General features: G+C 36.8%; 1 protein-coding gene and 1 pseudogene across 1 annotated transcript in view; one reads left to right on the top strand and one right to left on the bottom strand.

The window, feature by feature from the left end:
• The window catches only part of LOC127424648 (nephrocystin-4-like), a 219,713-nt gene extending 207,255 nt beyond the window's left edge, over positions 1 to 12,458 (bottom strand). The window contains exons 1-3 of the mRNA XM_051670006.1: positions 12,427 to 12,458; positions 11,779 to 12,045; positions 11,038 to 11,184 (exon numbers count right to left, since the gene is read on the bottom strand). Of these exons, the coding sequence (XP_051525966.1) occupies positions 11,038 to 11,184; positions 11,779 to 11,913 (282 nt within the window). The 5' untranslated portion in view covers positions 11,914 to 12,045; positions 12,427 to 12,458. The remainder of the gene's footprint in view (positions 1 to 11,037; positions 11,185 to 11,778; positions 12,046 to 12,426) is intronic.
• Positions 12,459 to 12,611: 153 nt separating this feature from the next.
• Positions 12,612 to 18,267, top strand: LOC127424410 (DNA fragmentation factor subunit beta-like; annotated as a pseudogene).
• Positions 18,268 to 18,323: the final 56 nt, after the last annotated feature.

Genomic DNA, 18,323 nt, shown 5'->3' with positions numbered 1-18,323 from the left:
CAAAGCATTTTTAAATCACTCAGTCACTGTCAGAAATTTATTTGGAAGTATAACTATTCAATGGATGATTTGATTGAAACCCCATGCAATGTTTCCCCCTTAACTCTCGTGCAGGGAGTTACTGTAATGCATTGGCAATTATGGGTTATTGCTTAATAAAATGGCAACAGCAACATGACAAAAAACACAGAAGATCATTAAATGGTTACATTTATTAATATTAATAATCTGAATAAACAATTCTTCCGGCAAGTAATATAGTTAATAAGCATTACCTCTCAGTTAGCAACATAACTTTGTGCATTACTACAGAATGCACAATCACAGGTATTCTGCATTTTACAACAGTTTAGAATTAGGGATGGGAATTCATCAATAATTTGGTTTTCGAATATTTAAGCTAATAAAAAACGAATACTCGAATATTCTATTATTTAAATGAAGGTAATTAATGAGAAAGAGACATTGTAAAATTATCTTTTTAGTCATAAAGGTTGCATCACCATTTAAAAAAAAAACAAGCTTCTAATTACATACAAAACAAGCTTATATTATGTCCTGTGTTTTTTTTTTTGTGTGTTGTTGTTGAAAACATTTAAACAAGCAATGCGTGAAAAAGTACAGAATGAAAGCATTTAAGCTCATGCAAAGCGAAGAAAAAGAAACCGCTAATAAAGTAGACTGATGCAATTAACGTACAGGACGAATATAAACACTTGGCATATAATAGCTATGTTTATATTGTATCTCTTGTCATGTTATTGTTGAGAAAAACAATCCACATGCTCAGTAAACTACACTCTTTTATACACACCAGTTTAATTGATGGAATGTCCCTCCGCTAGCAAAGTCTTTCTCGGATGCTATGTTTGTTGTTTACAGAAGCATTGCAGGGATTACGTTGCAACGGGGACTCTGCTTTCTGATGAGTTCCACATATACGGTTGCACATGCATTCGGTCCGAATGTAATGATAGGATGTCCTTCCTGTCTGTCAATCTATGTTTACATACCGCCGCGCAACTTGTTCGCGCAGACAATCACACGTCATCAGCACGGGTTCCTTGACGTTGTGCAGAGCGAGTGCGAGAATGGAAGGCGAACCGCAGCTACCTTATGTTCCTCCTGAACCACCAGTAAAAGGAAACAAGAAAAGAAAGACCATGTTAGAAACTTCTATAATGAAAAAACGTCTGGATCAAGAGCGTGATAAAAGCAGAATTAACATTGGGTTTGCTTTTCCACGCTGGAGGCATCTGCAGGACTCAAAGGGTCTGAAAAATGACGCCATGGTTGCTGTTTTTCTTTTGGACAGGTAATTACATGATTTGATTTGTTTTTTATATATTTTGTTAATGTAATGAAGTATTTAGCTCATGTAGTTTGTGTACCTTTACGAATTATCTCAATGCTAACAGCAGCTACGGTGTAAAATGAAACTATTTTTATGTTTTCTAAGTTACGAAAACACTGCAACATCCACACCTTTGGTGCATGGATTCATAAGGCCACCACCACCAACTGTTTGGAATGAGACATGAGGTAATCTGAAACCGTTTCGATCGATTCCACAAACACGTCTCTCCTCCTGGTGCTTAGACTCTGCTCTGCATGTGTTCATGTGTGATAGAGGAGGCGTGGCTTTGGAAGCACCTCTGAAGGGAGGGCAGGCTCTATGCTTTCAAAGCTAGCTTGCTAACTGCTAGCCTCTCTGGATTACACACCCTAGCTTTAACATGCATCTCACTGCATATATGGCCAGCAAAGCAAAACTTTGCGAAATTCGAATAGTATTTTTACTTTTTGAATAATTATTGCAAAACGAATACTCAAGTATTTGACTGCTCATGCACATCCCTACTTAGAATGCAGCTCAGCTAATCAGAATTTAAAGTCTGAACTATCGGTTTCATAATTGTTAAAAAAAAAAAAAAAAAAATTTGTTGACACAAACTGTCCAAATGAAGTAAATTAATAAAACCTGAACTTCTCAGCTCTAACTGTCACCTACTGCAGTCTCTCTCATTATTCTAATAAATACAATAAATCAATATGCTAAAAACATATCGGTGTCTGTGAGTGATGGTGGCTGTGTAGTCTACACACAGTGCCTACATTTGCATGTATGAATGTTTTTTTGTGTGGTGGCGTGCATGAAAGGTGTGTGTGTGTGCGTGTCAGGCTGACGACTGATGTGATGTAGGCAGAGTCTGTTAGGCCTTTGAGATGCTTTGTTTGACTGCTGCAGGATGCTATTTACTTTGGCTTTGTTGTTTCTGCAGCTCTGCCCTCAGCCTGGATGCCCAGGCCACATTTGTTTATTTTGGTGGGAATTGGAGAAGCTCTGCTCACAGCACCCAAATTAAAAACCATGTCCTCATTGTCCCGGCATGGACCCGGCTCAGATTCTTCATGTTGGGTCAAACACGCAAACAAGTCACGTAAATACAGTAACAAATACTGAGGACATTTGGCAAGTATTTTAATGAGCATTGATGGGTTCTAGACAGTGAATGATAAATAAAAGGCAAATAAAAAGGTTTGCGTTAACCTTGAGATGCATCAGGATGATTACATTCCAAATGCAATGTGGTCACAAGCGTTTTAGACTACCTTCGATAACAAAACATTTTGGACCCTTTTTACTAGGTTGCAAACCCATTTTTAAGAGTTTTAGTTTTGTTATTTTGTTGTAATCAGTCGGATTTTATAAATACATGAATAAATGACATATGTTTAGGGATGGGACGATATATTGAATTTCGATATATCGTGAACTAAAAAAAAAAAAAATTACGAACATTACATTGTTTTCTGTCCATGTGCACATAAAAGAAATTACCATTCAAACATCATAATCTCTCTGTCGCTTGATTTTTCCTAGACTGTTTACAAGGTCCTTGAAGTGCCTTAAATTGCTTGAATTTAGCTCTTAGAAATGCAAGTACTGGAATACTGTCTGTTCTTTACAGTCAGACATATAAGTAAAAATAAATATTTATTTTAATATCAAATAGCAGGGATAGACTAAAAAACTGAGACTTGTCTCTCATTAATAAACTAACCGCAACACCTGTGTTTTTCAAAAACTTAACACAATGTTTTGATATACTTTGTCATTTAAGTGTTATAATATTGAATCGAGATTATATCAAATCGTGAACCTCATATCGTATATCAAACCGAATCATGAGATAACCATATTGTCCCATCCCTACATGTTATGTCAAGTGATGTCCACTTGTGATTGGATCGCCTGTTCGCCTAATGTTAATGGGTTAATGACATAATGCTAATTCTTTTGTCCAAATCTTACATTTAAAAAAAATAAAATAAATATTACAAATTAATTTAGCACAAAATGGTTACATTAATACACCTTAGTTATTGTTAAATGTGAGCCAAAATCATCACAATTAAAAGAACCAAAGACTTAAACTACTTCAGTCTGTGTGCATTGAATTTATTTAATACACGAGTTTCACAATTTGAGTTGAATTACTGAAATAAATGAACTTTTCCACGACATTCTAAATTTATTGAGATGCACCTGTACACTACTGTTCAAAAGTTTAGGGTCACTTATTTTTATTTTTTTTTTGTTTGTTTTTTTCACATTTTAGAATAATAGTAAAGTCATCACAACTATGGAAAAATAGAAGTTGTGACTAAAACAAATCAAAAATATATCAAAACTATGTTATATTTTAGCATCTTCAAAGTGGCCACACTTTGCCTAGATTTTGCAGACATGTACTCTTGACATTTTCTCAACCAACTTGAGGTATCACCCTGGGATGCTTTTTAAACAGTATTGAAGGAGTTCCCATCTATATGCTGGGCACTTAGTGGCTGCTTTTCTTAATTATTCGGTCCAAGTCATCAATTTCAAAAACTTTTTTTTTTAAATACAATTTTAGTTTTGTAATAGTTTAGTTTTAGAATCAGAAACATTTCAGGCAAGTGACCCCAAACGTTTGAACGATAGTGTGTGTGTGTGTGTGTATATATTATATATATATATATATATATTATATATAAAATTTTGTCATATCATTAAATATAAATTTTTTGGCATGATTATGAAATGCACATGTTGTTAAGGTCATTTGGAGTAAACCTGAAAAAATTCATGATATTTTTAAAAAAATATATATTTTTCAGTTTGAAAAATATTTTTTATTTTTTTTTTAATGAATGATTAAGTTTGCGTATACTCAACGTGCATGTATTTATTTATTCAACGTACTTATGTGGTTACACCACATTACATTTTTAAGGTCATCATTAACCACTTTTTCATAGAAAAAGCTATATAAATTTCTACGATCTTGATACATGCGTTTTAAACTAGGTTTTTAAATGATGTCCCATTTTTATCACCTCTGACACCCTTATTTGTCAGTTACCCTAATACCAGGTGTAAACAGGCTCTTAGTGCCAGAACATCTGTAATATTCTCACTGCACACCATGGTTCACCTTCACATTAAGAAAACCCTCCTTTTTAGAAAAATATCTGATCCATTGTGTGGGCCATTTTTAAGATAATCAAATTTAAGTGTTCATTACTTGCACCTGCAGCACTGATCAAGCAACAGGTCACCCTGCATTTCTTTGGAAATAATCTGTGGGTTATGATACATCCTAAAATAGCCCCAGTCTGCGTTTAAAGCAGAAGATCATGATGAAGCCCTGTTTAATGATCTGGAAAATTTGCTGACACCATGCACTCACCACAGAAATGAAACGAGGGCTGTGGCTATGCTACTGAGGACTAACATGCTCGTATTCATGCATACAAATTCAAACAAACACACACACACAAACACACTCATACCAGCTCTATCATCTGTGAAGAGAAAAAGGACATAAATCTCTGTCAACTCGCTAAGTACACAGCATCTCTCAAAACAATTTCATAACTGCTGCTTGAGTTGTGGTGATTTCCATATCTTCAGAAGAACATAGGCCACATTAGAAGCATCTCTCTGAGAACCTACTACGGAGTGAATAGCATGGAAGTAATTTTCACAGTTGTGCTGTGGATTGAGCTGCTGTTTCAAAAACCTCCGGACTCAGAGTGCTCCTTTTGCAGGGAAGCAATTCAAACTTAACATTTTAAAGGGAATCGTCACTGTAGGGGCTAATAACAATATGAGTGTCCTTTGTCTGTGTTCAAGAGCTTGAATCTGGATTAAAACCTTGTACCATACCATCAAACGAACTATATAAAAATAAAATTTCTATGAAAAAGAGACTTCAAAACAAGAGACCAGCTGCAGCAGCAAGAAACACATTTCAACATATTTGAAAAAACAACTTCCAAAAAGGGGCAAATGCACTTAATAGCCTTAACAAATAGTTATAATAGACAAAAAAAATAAAAATAGAACAAAAGATATATACAGTATATTGCTCACTGATTCTATTAGTGATAAAGACGTCATATGAACTAAAGACACATAAGCGTAATCAATCTCTTAAAGAACAGGTCTGTACCCCTTTTTTCTATGGCATTGTAAAGAAGAGACGAACTGCAGGGCTTGAGCAGGAACAAGCCGGATCTTGATCAGGCACCTCTGAAACTGAATCTAACACCTATTTTACTGGATCCCCCACTTCATGCACCTCTGGAAAAAAATAATTATATGACCTGTACATTTGTTTCATTCAAAATCAACTTTGTAACAGGTCCTCCCAACCTGCCCGATCCGTCATCCCCTACTCCAAACCTGCAGGATCCATCACTAGTCCGTGTTCTGGGACCTCAATTTACATGTTAAGCACTGATGAACAGTCATATCCATAAAGGATATGACACAGGCAAAGTGCACAGTCTAACATGTCAAACCATACAATGCATTTTTGATCTTCTTGACACATTTAGTTATAGTTTAGAGAGGACAGGAACAGCATGTACACTAACCACTAGGCCACACCTTTGATCTATGAAAAATAAGTTACACTGCTGGGCAATTTGATGAAAATGTCAACCATACCATGGAAAAATGTTGATTTCAATCTTATTTCAATTCATCATGCAGCCTTGATGGGTATTATAATTCAAGATAATATGTCGCAGAGGTCGAAGTCTGCAGATTTTAAAGTGTTTTGGATGGTTTCCCCTCATGATGTAAGAGCTGCTTTCACTACTGTCACATCCATAACAAAGAGATGTCTCGTCTGTAACGCAGTTTTTCTCACATTTATGTGAAAATGAAAATGAATAAATAAATATTATATGTTCTTAGGAGTGCCAACCCTTCCACATTCGGTGGATATTATTATTTCTGGATTGCGCATTTCAACTCACAGAGTTTTTACAAAGTGTGTGGTCTCCCAAAAAGTCATGTTCATTTCAAGCTCATTGAAAAAACTTGTCTAGACTGAAAATTTTCAGATGTCTGTACTCTATCTGCAGGGGTCTATGATTATGCATATAAATTGTTTGATATACTTGTATTGAGTACTTTATTTATGAAGTAAAATTTCACATTTTCACTGCAAATGTCACATCCATACCACTGGAATTGCCCTGCTGTCATTAATTCCATGACTTTAATCAATCAAAAAAAAAAAAATTCAAATCTAAAGCTTCCTCCTATTGAAAATGAGATACACTAAAATGTTCCTATAAAGACATCAGTTTCACCCCTTTCAAGGATTACTGCCATAGGCTGAGAATTGTTTCCATCCTCCTGATGGCATTTTAGTGTTAAAAAATTAATCAATACATTTCTGTACATCATTTCATTCACCGGAGTGGATTTACTTCTGCATTCTGTATGCATCTGTGAATCTACTGTAACAAGCACAAACTGTAAGTAAAGCAAGGCTGTTAAAGTGAGTCATTATAGCATAGCGCATTGTGCTCTTGCAGCAGCCAGTCATATAGATCCGTAAAATCCATAACATCACACTTCTAAAGACTCTCCTGCTCATAGTTTCTCTCTGCATGGTGCTCTCATCACAAAAACAATACATAAGAGCGGTCATTCTTTGCATCAAGAGGGAACAATCATACACTTACAGGTATAACACATGCTCCAATATAAAGTCACAAGCTGCTCTTAAGAATTTGAGTAGACAGAGAAGAAGAGAACAAAAAGGAGTGGATAAGTTTGAATATGATGAGGTGGAGAAAAGATGAAGCCATGGGGAGTGCTGACTGCAGAATTATGTTCAAACCACACATTGTGGAGACGAAACGATTTTTCTCGCCCTCTATTCTCTCTCTTCATCATATTCATATTCTTCAAAGACATCTTCGCGCACAGCGCCTCTCATTTCTGCCTTCATCCGACAAGAAATTCCTCCCGTTGTCGCTCTGTTCTCTAGCTCGCTTTCCCTCTTTATAACTTCTTCAGTTCTTTGTCCTTTTTTAGTATTCCCTCTCTAGATTTCTCTAAATCTCTCCTCTCCCATCTTCTCCATCGAGAGCTGCCCCTGTTGCTCTGAAGAGTTTGAGTGCCTTTAAGGACCAGCTGCTCGCAGGGATGTTTGTCTCCATGAGCTGCAATATTGATCATTCCCTGGATGGCAGGCGAGCCACATTTATAATTGAAATGAAACTCTAAGCTTGTGTCAGAACGGGTTGAAGAATTAAAAGGGGTTCTGAATCATCTGCAAGGCTCTCAGAGCCTTGCGATCATGAATCAAGATGAAACCTTAAGTCCAGCCTATTGAACACTGAACTTGAAGAGATGAAGATAAGCACCTGACATGGGCGTCGCTGGCGGCACAAATTCTTGGATGAAACTAGATGGACTCAGAAGAATTAATTAGCATTCCTTTACGCTTCATCATACTGCATTAAAAATCACTTTTTCTCAACTAATAAGAGAATTTTATGAACAGGTTTCTAATTTAGAACGCAGACTGTGGGCAAAGCGCTAATAAGCACTAAAAGTTCTCTACAGAGCTCTGCCACATGTCATAAAATGCTGTGCTAATTGGGTGGACAGAGATGTCACTGTTTTCTAAGATCAATTGGGTGTAAGTCAAGCCTTTAACCTTGTTTAAAGGTTTTAGGGTCAAAGTACCCAGACTCAAGGCATCCTCACTACTCACAAAGCTGACATAAAAGCTAAACGTATTTAAATTGTAAAGTATTTATACACTGTGGCTGTATTTGTAGTACTGGATTTAATTTATTTTCTGATCCACAGCCCAGTCAATTTATATCCCTCAACTGTGTGACGGCACTGTCCTCTGCAGGCCAAAATGCTTTATAGCACCTATTGTGAATAATCTAGTATATTCTCCACAACATGTGATTTATAAACTTCGAAGTTGCTGAACCTGTTTAAAGGGTGGGCTGGTATGGTACACCAATATCCCCAGAAAAGGAAACATCTAATAAGGTGCACAACAAAAATCAGTACTTTTAATAGGAAGTGTGCAATTTTTTGGATGTTGAAATACTTTCTCCTATCCCAGCTGAATATGCAGAGTCAGCTATAAATAAGCCTTATCTAGGTTGATTTCAGCAAAAAGGGTTAATATTGTAGCTCTGTGGTGCTTTACTTTTTTGTTTGACCATCTCGACAAAGCAACACTGGTGTGAGTTTGGGGCAAGACCAAAGGAAGATGTGGGAAGTGTTTGGGAAACCTGTTTGAAAACAATCATTACATATGCAATTCCATTTGGTGACACTGGTGGTGCAGATATTACAAACATCACCTTGAATGCTCCAGCAAGAATCTAAGCATCATCTTGCAATTATGGATTCACCATTGAAAATCCATGTTAAATCAATTAGACATGAAACGGCTTCCTCTTCACTTAAATCAAAGGAGCCACTCAAATCTTCCTGCCTCTAACTGAAGGTCACTGATAAAATTAGATCTAGTGATTCCAACATCTCCACACAAACATTTGTTGTCATAACACCCCTCCATTAGAGTCAGGCCAGAGGGAGAGCACCGCTTTAATTCTATCTCCATTCCTCGATAATCACTCCCTCTGTTTGCAGTCTTTCTCTGCAGCATATATTAAAACTGATCCATCATGTCTGACAGACCTTATGTGATCTCACGGTCCCTCCTCTGCTCTGTAGCTGCTCCTGGGGTTTCACCAAAGATCATACATTTTATTCTGCTTCAACGCTGACAATGTTTGTCAGAAATTAGCACATCACAATTCTAAACAATAATCTCTCTCTGTGTTAGAAAGTAGAAAATGAATTAGCCAGGCTAATTAGTGAATAACACTGGAGCACCGCACACTTCTAATCATGTAACTGATTAGATAAAGATGCAAATGGCTTACAGGAAGGCAAGAGGGCGACGCAATATTCAGTACAACATTCAGAACCAAATGGCTGTTTGGGGAGAGATGGCAACATGTAATGTTGCACACAAGCACAGTGGATAGATGGAAATAGAGCATGCTACAGGCATTAACTCCAATCCCCATGGCCTGAGACTCAGAATTGACATTTTCTAGAACTTTATTTCCACTCTGTGGATCTCAGAAACCATAATAGAAGATTTAAGTGAATTACAGTGGTACCAGCTATGGAGACAGAAATGTGTGTGTGGTCTTCTAGACAGCTGGACAGTAAATTCACAGCCTCAGAAGAGTAGTTATTGTGCTTACTGAGAGAGAGGCCAGAATGCGTCTGTCATCTCCAATAAACTCTGCTGGATTCTGTTTGTGTATGCCATTTTGTGCCAACGCTGATATTTCAAACCTGAGAGTTTCAGCAGAACTGAAACAAAGTTGAGCTGTCATGAAGATGAGAAATGAGGTTGACCTATTCTAATCTGTGTTCTCTGATTGTAGGGTAACAGCTATCTACTGCTCCTTAAATGAAATAATGCATTGCCACAGTGACATAATGGAAAGGCTAAGGTTTTTGAAAAGCGAAGTGTATAATTTCATTGTTAAAATGCTTTCTTCTATCCCAACTTAAAGGGATAGTTCACCCAAATATGAAAATTGTGTCTGAAGATGTGTATGAATTTCTTTCTTCAGCAGAACACAAACTCTAAATCTCCACTTTAACTTTCACTTTCCGATGTGAAAGTGAAACTAAACAGGCACCACAAATGACTTTCAGATGTAAAAGTGAAAGTGGAGATTTAGAGTAAAAAAAGGATTAAATATTGATCTGTTTCTCACCCACACCCATTATATCGCTTCTGAAGATATGGATTTAACCACTGGATTCTTCTGGATTACTTCTATGTTTCCTTTATGTGATTTTTGGAGCTACAAATGTTTGGCCACCATTCACTTGCATTGTATGGACCTACAGGGCTGAGATATTCTTCTAAAAATCTTTCCTTGTTTTCTGCAGAAGTAAGAAAGTCTTACACATGAATGGCATAACGGTGATTAAATGATGAGTGATTTTTTCTTTTTGGGTGAACTATCCCTTTCATAAGCAGAGACAATATAAGTAAGCCATTTGTATGATGATTTTCCCAAAAAGTGTAAAAACAGTGGCACTATCACAACATTGCTCTGTTTTGTGAGCATCCCGACCAGCAACACTGATGCAAACAATGTTGTAAGTTTGGAGCAGGACTCTTTGTTTGGCTGACCAATATCCGACAGAAGGAGTATTTAGGAAACCTGTTTGAAAACAGTCATCATTTTTGCCATTCTGTTTAGTGATGCCTGTGGAGCAGAAATTACAAACTTTACCTTTAAGGACATCCACTGAAATAAAGATGAATTAAACAGATTCCAGCACTGACAGTTATCAGATATAGATGTGTGAGACTCACTGACCCCTGTTCCAGTAAATATTCCCTCTGCAGAGTGAGTCAACAAGATTGACACTAGATAAAATGACAGGAGCCAAAGAGTAGCTCCCTTCTCAGCAAACATACCAGAAATCAACGCTGAGACAGCTTTATTGTACAGATCCACAGCACCAAGTTCGAAATCACTGCAATTTAGCAATCCATTTCCCCTAAGCCCCTTCAGAGTTGCCACTATAAAGGGCATGGAACAGGGCATGGGGATGGACAATTCTGAATGAATTGCTCCCTTCCTCAGTCAGTGTGAAATAAGTTAGCCTACCTCATTGAAGAGTACTCGGCCAGTCTGACCCAGTGTGCCACTAACAGAGTGTGATCCACTCTTCCATGTGCGCCCAAAGAAGTGCTGGTGACCGGAGTCAAACAAGGTCACTCGCAGCTGATACCTGAGTGCATGTGACTCCTCTGACTGTTGCCATGCCAACCAGAGGAAGGAACGAGAGAAGGAAAGAGTGAATGCTCACATCAATCTCTGTAATGAACGACCTGTATTCTGTTTCTCTGAGATTTTTTTTATTATTATTTATTTGTGCTGTTAACTCAACTGTTTTGGGGTAGATGACTTAATTTCAAACAGCTCCTGCAGAGTGACATGCTATAATACATCTATAACTAGGCTATTTAAACATTTTTTATAATTATTGTACATAATTATACAAGGCAATATATAGATTATATACCATACAATACACAAATGGAGATGTCTGTCAGAAAGTTAGCCTCAGTCACCATTCCCTTTCATTGCCTTTTTCTTTTACTATACAATGAAAGTGAATGGTGACTGAAGCTAACATTCTCCCAGACATATTTTGTTTTCCACAAAAGAAAGTCCTACGGGTTCGGCAGGACATATGTTTTTTTTGTTGTTTTGTTTTTTTAACATCTTAATATTGAACAAAAGGTAATGGCCATGTTTTTTTTATTTATTATTATTATTATTTTTTTATTATTATTATTCCACTCAATAAAAAAACAACAACATTGATCTGAATTAAATACCCACCTGTTTTATGTGAAGTCCATCGACCTGCTTGAAGACCAGCCGTAGACCTTGAGAAGATCCTTGAGCCTGTCGGGTGGTTTGACTGTGAGGTGGAATCACTCGGTTCCTCTCGAAAATGCTTTTCCACTCAGACATGTGAGAAGTTTCTTTAGTATTATCAGACTTCCTGTGTACGTTTTTCGGTGGCAGCCGGGCCAGTGAGCGTTACTGTTTCCTGGCAAACATCCCTAAAAGTGTCTAAGGGTTTCACAGTTTGTTAAATCATTCCTGCAGGCAGAGCGAAATGCATGTTACTTAATTAAAATCAGATGCGGATATTGACAAAATTGCTGACGCTAAATCACAGGAGCGAGACTTTTGTAGCCCGCTCATTAATTTCAATCTCTGCAGTCCACATCACTTTCTGTCTTTATCTCTCTCTGTCATTCCTTCTTTCTTTCTCTTCCTCTGCTAATAACGCTTCCCTCACATAAAACCGAACTAATTTTACAAGCTTTTCACAATTGGAAACATTTGGTTGTGTAAGGGTTCTTTTGTATGCACCGTCTTGATTTTAAAATAATCATAAAAAATGACTCTTCGCACATTTATCAAATGAACATAGCTGGCTAATAAACAAAGCGCTCGGGGAGAGGCGCTTTCACGTACCGGTTGCCACAGAGACTATCAGTCGTTGCCAGGGTGAATTAAAATACAGTTTGGCGCTTTTCTTCTACGCGTGTCTGAAGAAGCGCGAGAGCAGCTAATGCCGCCACCACGTGGACTGGTGGTCTAAGGAAGCTCTTGTACACGTGTCTCGTTTGGAAGGATGCGTCATCCGGAGGTCGCCTCCTTTGAAGGCTGCAGTATACCGAGTGTCCTCCTTTAAACGAGACGGCCTTTGTAGGACGAAAGGAAACGGAACGTAACATGGTTGCTATGACAGCACGCCACTTTTTAACAAGCGCGAGCGCTTTGAGTGAGAAGGGAACAAAGTCCCTCAGGAAGGTAATGCATGAGGTACATTTTAGGAGAGTTATAATGATGTAAAGAGAAAAGAAAATAGATTTTACAGGTGTACTTTTAGTCTAATACTTTATTTTAATTATATATTAATATAATTATACATATTATATACTCTGCACCCATCTACTGAGGTACTTCAACTTGGGAATTAACATTACTTGCGTTTGATCATCATATTTACGGGCAAATTGGCGTCATTTTTTTTAGACATTTCCGTTGAAGCAAAGAATTGTGGGTTGTGAGTGCCCACGAAGGATACACCTCTTGCATCCTCCGAATTCCCGTGAAAGAAGGTCGCATTCGAAGGCTGCATTCGAAGTGTCCTACTCGCTTTTCTGAAACGAGACAGCCTCGATGACGTATGCGGCCGACAAATGTGACCTCCGGAGGACGCATCCTTCCAAACGAGACACGATTTGTCTTATGTTCATTGACTTAGATATCATATACTGCATTGTATTTCAAATGTGTTTGCTTTTACAGTTTACTACTGGCGTGCTTCTTTATTTTAAAACGTTAATGGAGGGTTGAGTGAGCGACGTCTATGTTATTTATTTATTTATTTATTATTTTTTACTCTATCCTCAAGGTGGCAACGCACACCTCGTTGTTGTTTTGATCGCTCACTCAGTCTCGTGGCGAAAGACTTAACAGTGCGGAAAACTAAATATGAACAAAATAACAAAACCTAAGCTGGTTAAGATAAGAAGTGTAAACCTGGCCAAAAAATACGGAATAATGTTACATTAAAAGAGCTGCTTAAAAAAGGATGTAATTTGTTAAAGGTAAAATACATTTTTGTGAAGTTTATGTGACGTGAGAGACGACGTAATATGTTGTGATCCTGCAGAAAGACACAGAGTGTGTATTTAATTGACTGAAAATAGGTCTTTGATTGGGAAACAATGTCTGGAATCAGTAAACAAAGGTAGGGTACAACGGGACTAAAGGCACCCCTTAAGGAAATTTTGATTTTTTTCTGGTCACAAAATGTATCAAGGTAAAAATAAAAATCGATTTATTTTGTATTGAAAATTGATGGAGCCACATAATTTGTGTGAAAAGAAATAATAACAGAAGGTTGTTTCGATTAAAATTCAGTTTAAAAAAAAAAAAAAAAAGTGGTAAATGAGCCTTTTACCCCACACTTGGGGGGTGGGGGTTGTCCCAAAAGACATGTTAATTTCAGGGATTTTCATTAGCTACATAAATTTGCACCATTTAAAAAAATATTAACAATTAGATCAGATTGCATCAAAATCAACCTATAGACACTACATGCAAAGATCTCATGGAAAAGGAAACATTTTCAGTGTGAAGTGAAAAACAGGTGTTTAGGAAAGTGCTGTGGTAGTTTATGTTGCAATTTAGTGTTTTGGGAGAAAATAAAATCAATGGAGCCTTTTACCTGCGGAGCCTTTAACCCTAGTGTACCCTATTATCAGAATCAGAATGAGCTTTATTGCCGTGTTCTCACATACACAAGGATTTATTTATTTTTATTTATTTTTTTTGGTGATAGAAACAAGTGCACACAGAACATTACAATGAGACACAGAATATAAAACAAGGTAAGAGTATAAATAGACATGCAAGTAATAGGACATATAATAGAATAGTGTATGTAGATGTGCAAGTGGTAATGTATGTGCAAGGTAGGGGTATGTACATTTATTGAATTAAATATGTGAATTTACATATGTACATGATATAGGTATTTACATTATTGCACTATGGGGGGGGTCCTGAGGCAGTTTAATTGTTCATGTGGAAAATGGCCTGAGGGTAAAAACTGTTCTTGTGCCTGGATGTCCTGGTGCTTTGTAGCGCCAGCCAGAGGGTCACAGTTCAAAGAGGGAGTGGGCAGGGTGTGTGGGGTCCAGAGTGATTCTACCTGCACGTTTCCTTACTCTGGAGATGAACAGGTCTTGGAGGGTGGGCAGGGGGCACCAATAATCCACTCAGGAGTCTTGACTGTCCGTTGTATTTTCCTTCTATCTGATTTGGTGGCTGAACCAAACCAGACAGTTAAACATGTACACAGGAGAGACTCAATGACGGCCGAGTAGAACTGTGTCAGCAGCTTCTGTGGCAGGTTGAACTTCCTCAGCTGCCGAGTATGATATGTGATTATAACCAAATAGTAAAAATAAACAATCAACACAAGCTTTTTTTTTTATGATTCTGACTTAATTTTTACATATACCAGTCTGAGATTTCCACATGGCACTCACTTGAAGTTGCTTATGAAATAAATCAAGTCCTGAGTTTGGACACACACACACAGACCTATTGATCAGTGCAGCAAAGGATCTTGTCTCGGCTGAACAGTCTCCCAAACGGCGCAGAATACTGGGTGATTTTCTGAGCGATTTGAAGAACAATTCAGATGTGGAGAACAGAGAAGAAGATAAGGACTGGTTTGAAGGTAAGTGACAAAGGGAAAGAACGTAAGCAGGGGTTGAGACTGTTGGTGAAATAGTATTGAGGCTCTTTAATGGCTTGTTTCTTTAATAAAGACTTTGGATGCTAAAAGCTGCTTCCATGTGCTTTCTTTTTTTATAACTAAAAGGATCTCACTGAAAAACAAAACCTATTAGACATGTTTGTTTATTTGTTTTGTTTTTTGGTTCATTAGATGGTTACAAATGTGAGTCTGCAGTATTATATTGTTGGGTGAATCTCACAAAGAACAGTATTCACAAGTAATTATCATAATAATGTTGGCAAAAATCTTAATGGCCCTACAAATATAATTTTATTTATGTGAAATTTCGTTAACACATTACAAAAAGGTTCTATATGTTCACATTAGTTAATGCATGAGGAATCATGAACTAATAATGAACAAAATATTTTACACAGCATTTATAAATCTTGTTAATATTACTTAAAAATACAGTTGTTCATTGTTATTTCATGTTCCTTCGTAGAAACGTTAACATAATTTTTTTTACAATGTATATGTTGAAATTAACCAAGGTAAATAAATGCTGTAAAAGTATTGTTCATTATTAGTTCATGTTAACTAAACTAGTTACTAATATTAACAAATGGAACCTTATGGTAAAGTGTTGCAGAAAGATATCTTATTTTTTCTTTTTGGAGTGAAATATTACTCTTGAGATGTTGAAATGCTTTGTGAGATTCAGCTTTACATGATCAGGTGTATAGTGTTAAATGAATATACAGCTAGGGTTGAAGTCCACCTCTTAGGTGTTTCCTGAAAAGGGATAGTTCACTCAAAAATTACAATTCTCTCATCATTTCCACACCCTCATGCCATCCTAGATGTGTATGACTTTCTTTCTTCTGCAAAACACAAATGAAGATTTTTAGAAGAATATCTCAGCTCTGTTTTTCCTCACAATGCAAGCAAATGGTGACCAGAACTCAGAAGTTCCAAAAAGGGCAGTAAGGCAGCATAAAAGTAATCCATATGACTCCATTCATTTAATTCAAATCTTCTGAAGCAATGTGATAGGTCATAGTAAGTCATTTATACTGAAAATCTACACTTTCAGTCTTACGGATTACTTTGATGCTGCCTTTATTTCCATTTTGGACCTTAAAAGTTCTGGTCACCATTCACTTGCATTGCAGTACCTACAGAGCTGAAATGTTCTTTTAAAAATATTTGTTTGTGTTCTGCAGAAGAATGTCATACACATCTGGGATGGCATGAAGGTGAATAAATGATGAGAACATTTTCATTTTTGGGTGAACTATCCCTTGAATGCAACCCGCTGCAAAACTGATTCAGGATGTTATAGTAAATGTCTTTATATATTGTATGTACAGTACTAAAATGTGTTCTATTGTGTGTGCACATTTTCTCACTTTTCCTTAACCTCAGGTATTGATGTCCGGTTTAAGACCAAGTCTGCTTACATGAAATATAACTGTGAGAGCAGAATTCGGGGATATTTAAAAGAGGTGTGACATTCTGCACTCAGCTCTGCATTGGATGATACTCTTAAAATATTTAGTATTCTGTAAAGTTTGTTTTTTTGTTGTTGTTGTTGTTATTTTTTTCATGTATATATTTGCTTTGTATATACTTGTGGTCTGTAGGTTGATGGATATACCCAGACTATTCAGAATGCAAAGGCAAAAAATGAATACAGAAAGGTAGTGGAAATCCTGGCAGAGAAATTGAAGTCTGCGCGGTACCACGGTGCCTATTTTGACGGCAGAGAATGAGGTTCGCAGACTCAGCACTGAAGAGGGCTGGTTCTCGTGCCAGGTTGCATGTTACATTCACTCTCATATCTCACATTTCTAATTGACTATGAAGTCATATTCTATATAGTCAAGATTTATTCCACTTTTCAAGTAAAATAAACAATGAAGCTAAAATATACAAGTAATAGTACTTTTTTTTAACTTAAAGGATTTAGCATTCTTGCTGGGCTATATGTTTAGATGTCAGTATTTGCTTTTGTCCCAGTAGTACAGAATTGTATTTTATTTTATTGTATAAGCTATAAATGACTTATGCTCCCACAGGGTGCCTTTGATAAGAACGAGTGCACATTTCTCCACTCAATAAACCCGTATGGGAACCGTGAGAGTAGAATCCTCTTCAGCACCTGGAATCTAGACCACCTGTGAGTATTATCAGTTAAATATCAGCATTAAGCACCTCTTATAATTAATAATTCATGTTATATACAGTAGGGACAGGGGTTTAGTTACAACATTCTGAGTTAAGCATTGCTTTAGGTTTGTCATATGATCTTGTGTTTGACCAGTTAAATGAGGTTGATTTTTTTCTTTTCTTTTTTAGAAAAGAAGAGAACTGTCATTCCAACTCTCGCAGAGGCACTGAAGGGTAAAAAGAGCAGTGATATAAATCTGGATTATTTCTACAAACTGCTGTTCACACAAGAGAATCTCAGACTGGTTCACATCGTTTGCCATAAGAAAGGGGCCCATGAGCTCAGCTGTGACTCCAGAAAAATCTACAAATGTGTCAAAAGGACTGTAAAAGAACAAGATATCAATAATCCTCTTATGAAATATGTAGCTTAGTATGAATGAAGGTTTCAGCTTTGGTGAATCACATGTACTGAGCCTACTCAGGGATATTTATTTTTAATTATCGTTTTGCTATATTATGCTTCAAGTATGCACATTGTTAGGTTGAAAATGTAGTTTCAGTTCCATACATATTTTTGCAACATTTCTCTTAATAGATAGTGATTTTATATTTGTACATTCAGATTTGTATTGGTTTATTTAAAGAACTGAAAATGTTTTCAGAGTCTCTTGTTTTATCTGTCTTTCCTGTATATGTTTATGTTATGAAGCCACTCATTTAGCCATCATGCATTAGCTATTGGGAGCATGTGTGGGAACTGGATGTCTTGTACAGCAAATGTTAGTTGTACTTTCATCAACAAAAAAACTGTCTTGAAGTAGGGTTCTTATGTCTTGCACAAAAATAAACCTGCAACCCAAAAAAAAAAAAAAACACTATATGTGTGAAAGTCAGCTGATATGTGCCAACAGTTCTGTTTTGAGCAAACCTAAATTGT

The sequence above is a fragment of the Myxocyprinus asiaticus genome, chromosome 33 (assembly GCF_019703515.2).
Source record: "Myxocyprinus asiaticus isolate MX2 ecotype Aquarium Trade chromosome 33, UBuf_Myxa_2, whole genome shotgun sequence".
Classification (NCBI taxonomy): Eukaryota; Metazoa; Chordata; class Actinopteri; order Cypriniformes; family Catostomidae; genus Myxocyprinus; species Myxocyprinus asiaticus.
Note: the sequence above shows the minus strand (reverse complement) of the source record. Positions and strands in the feature narration are given on the sequence as shown.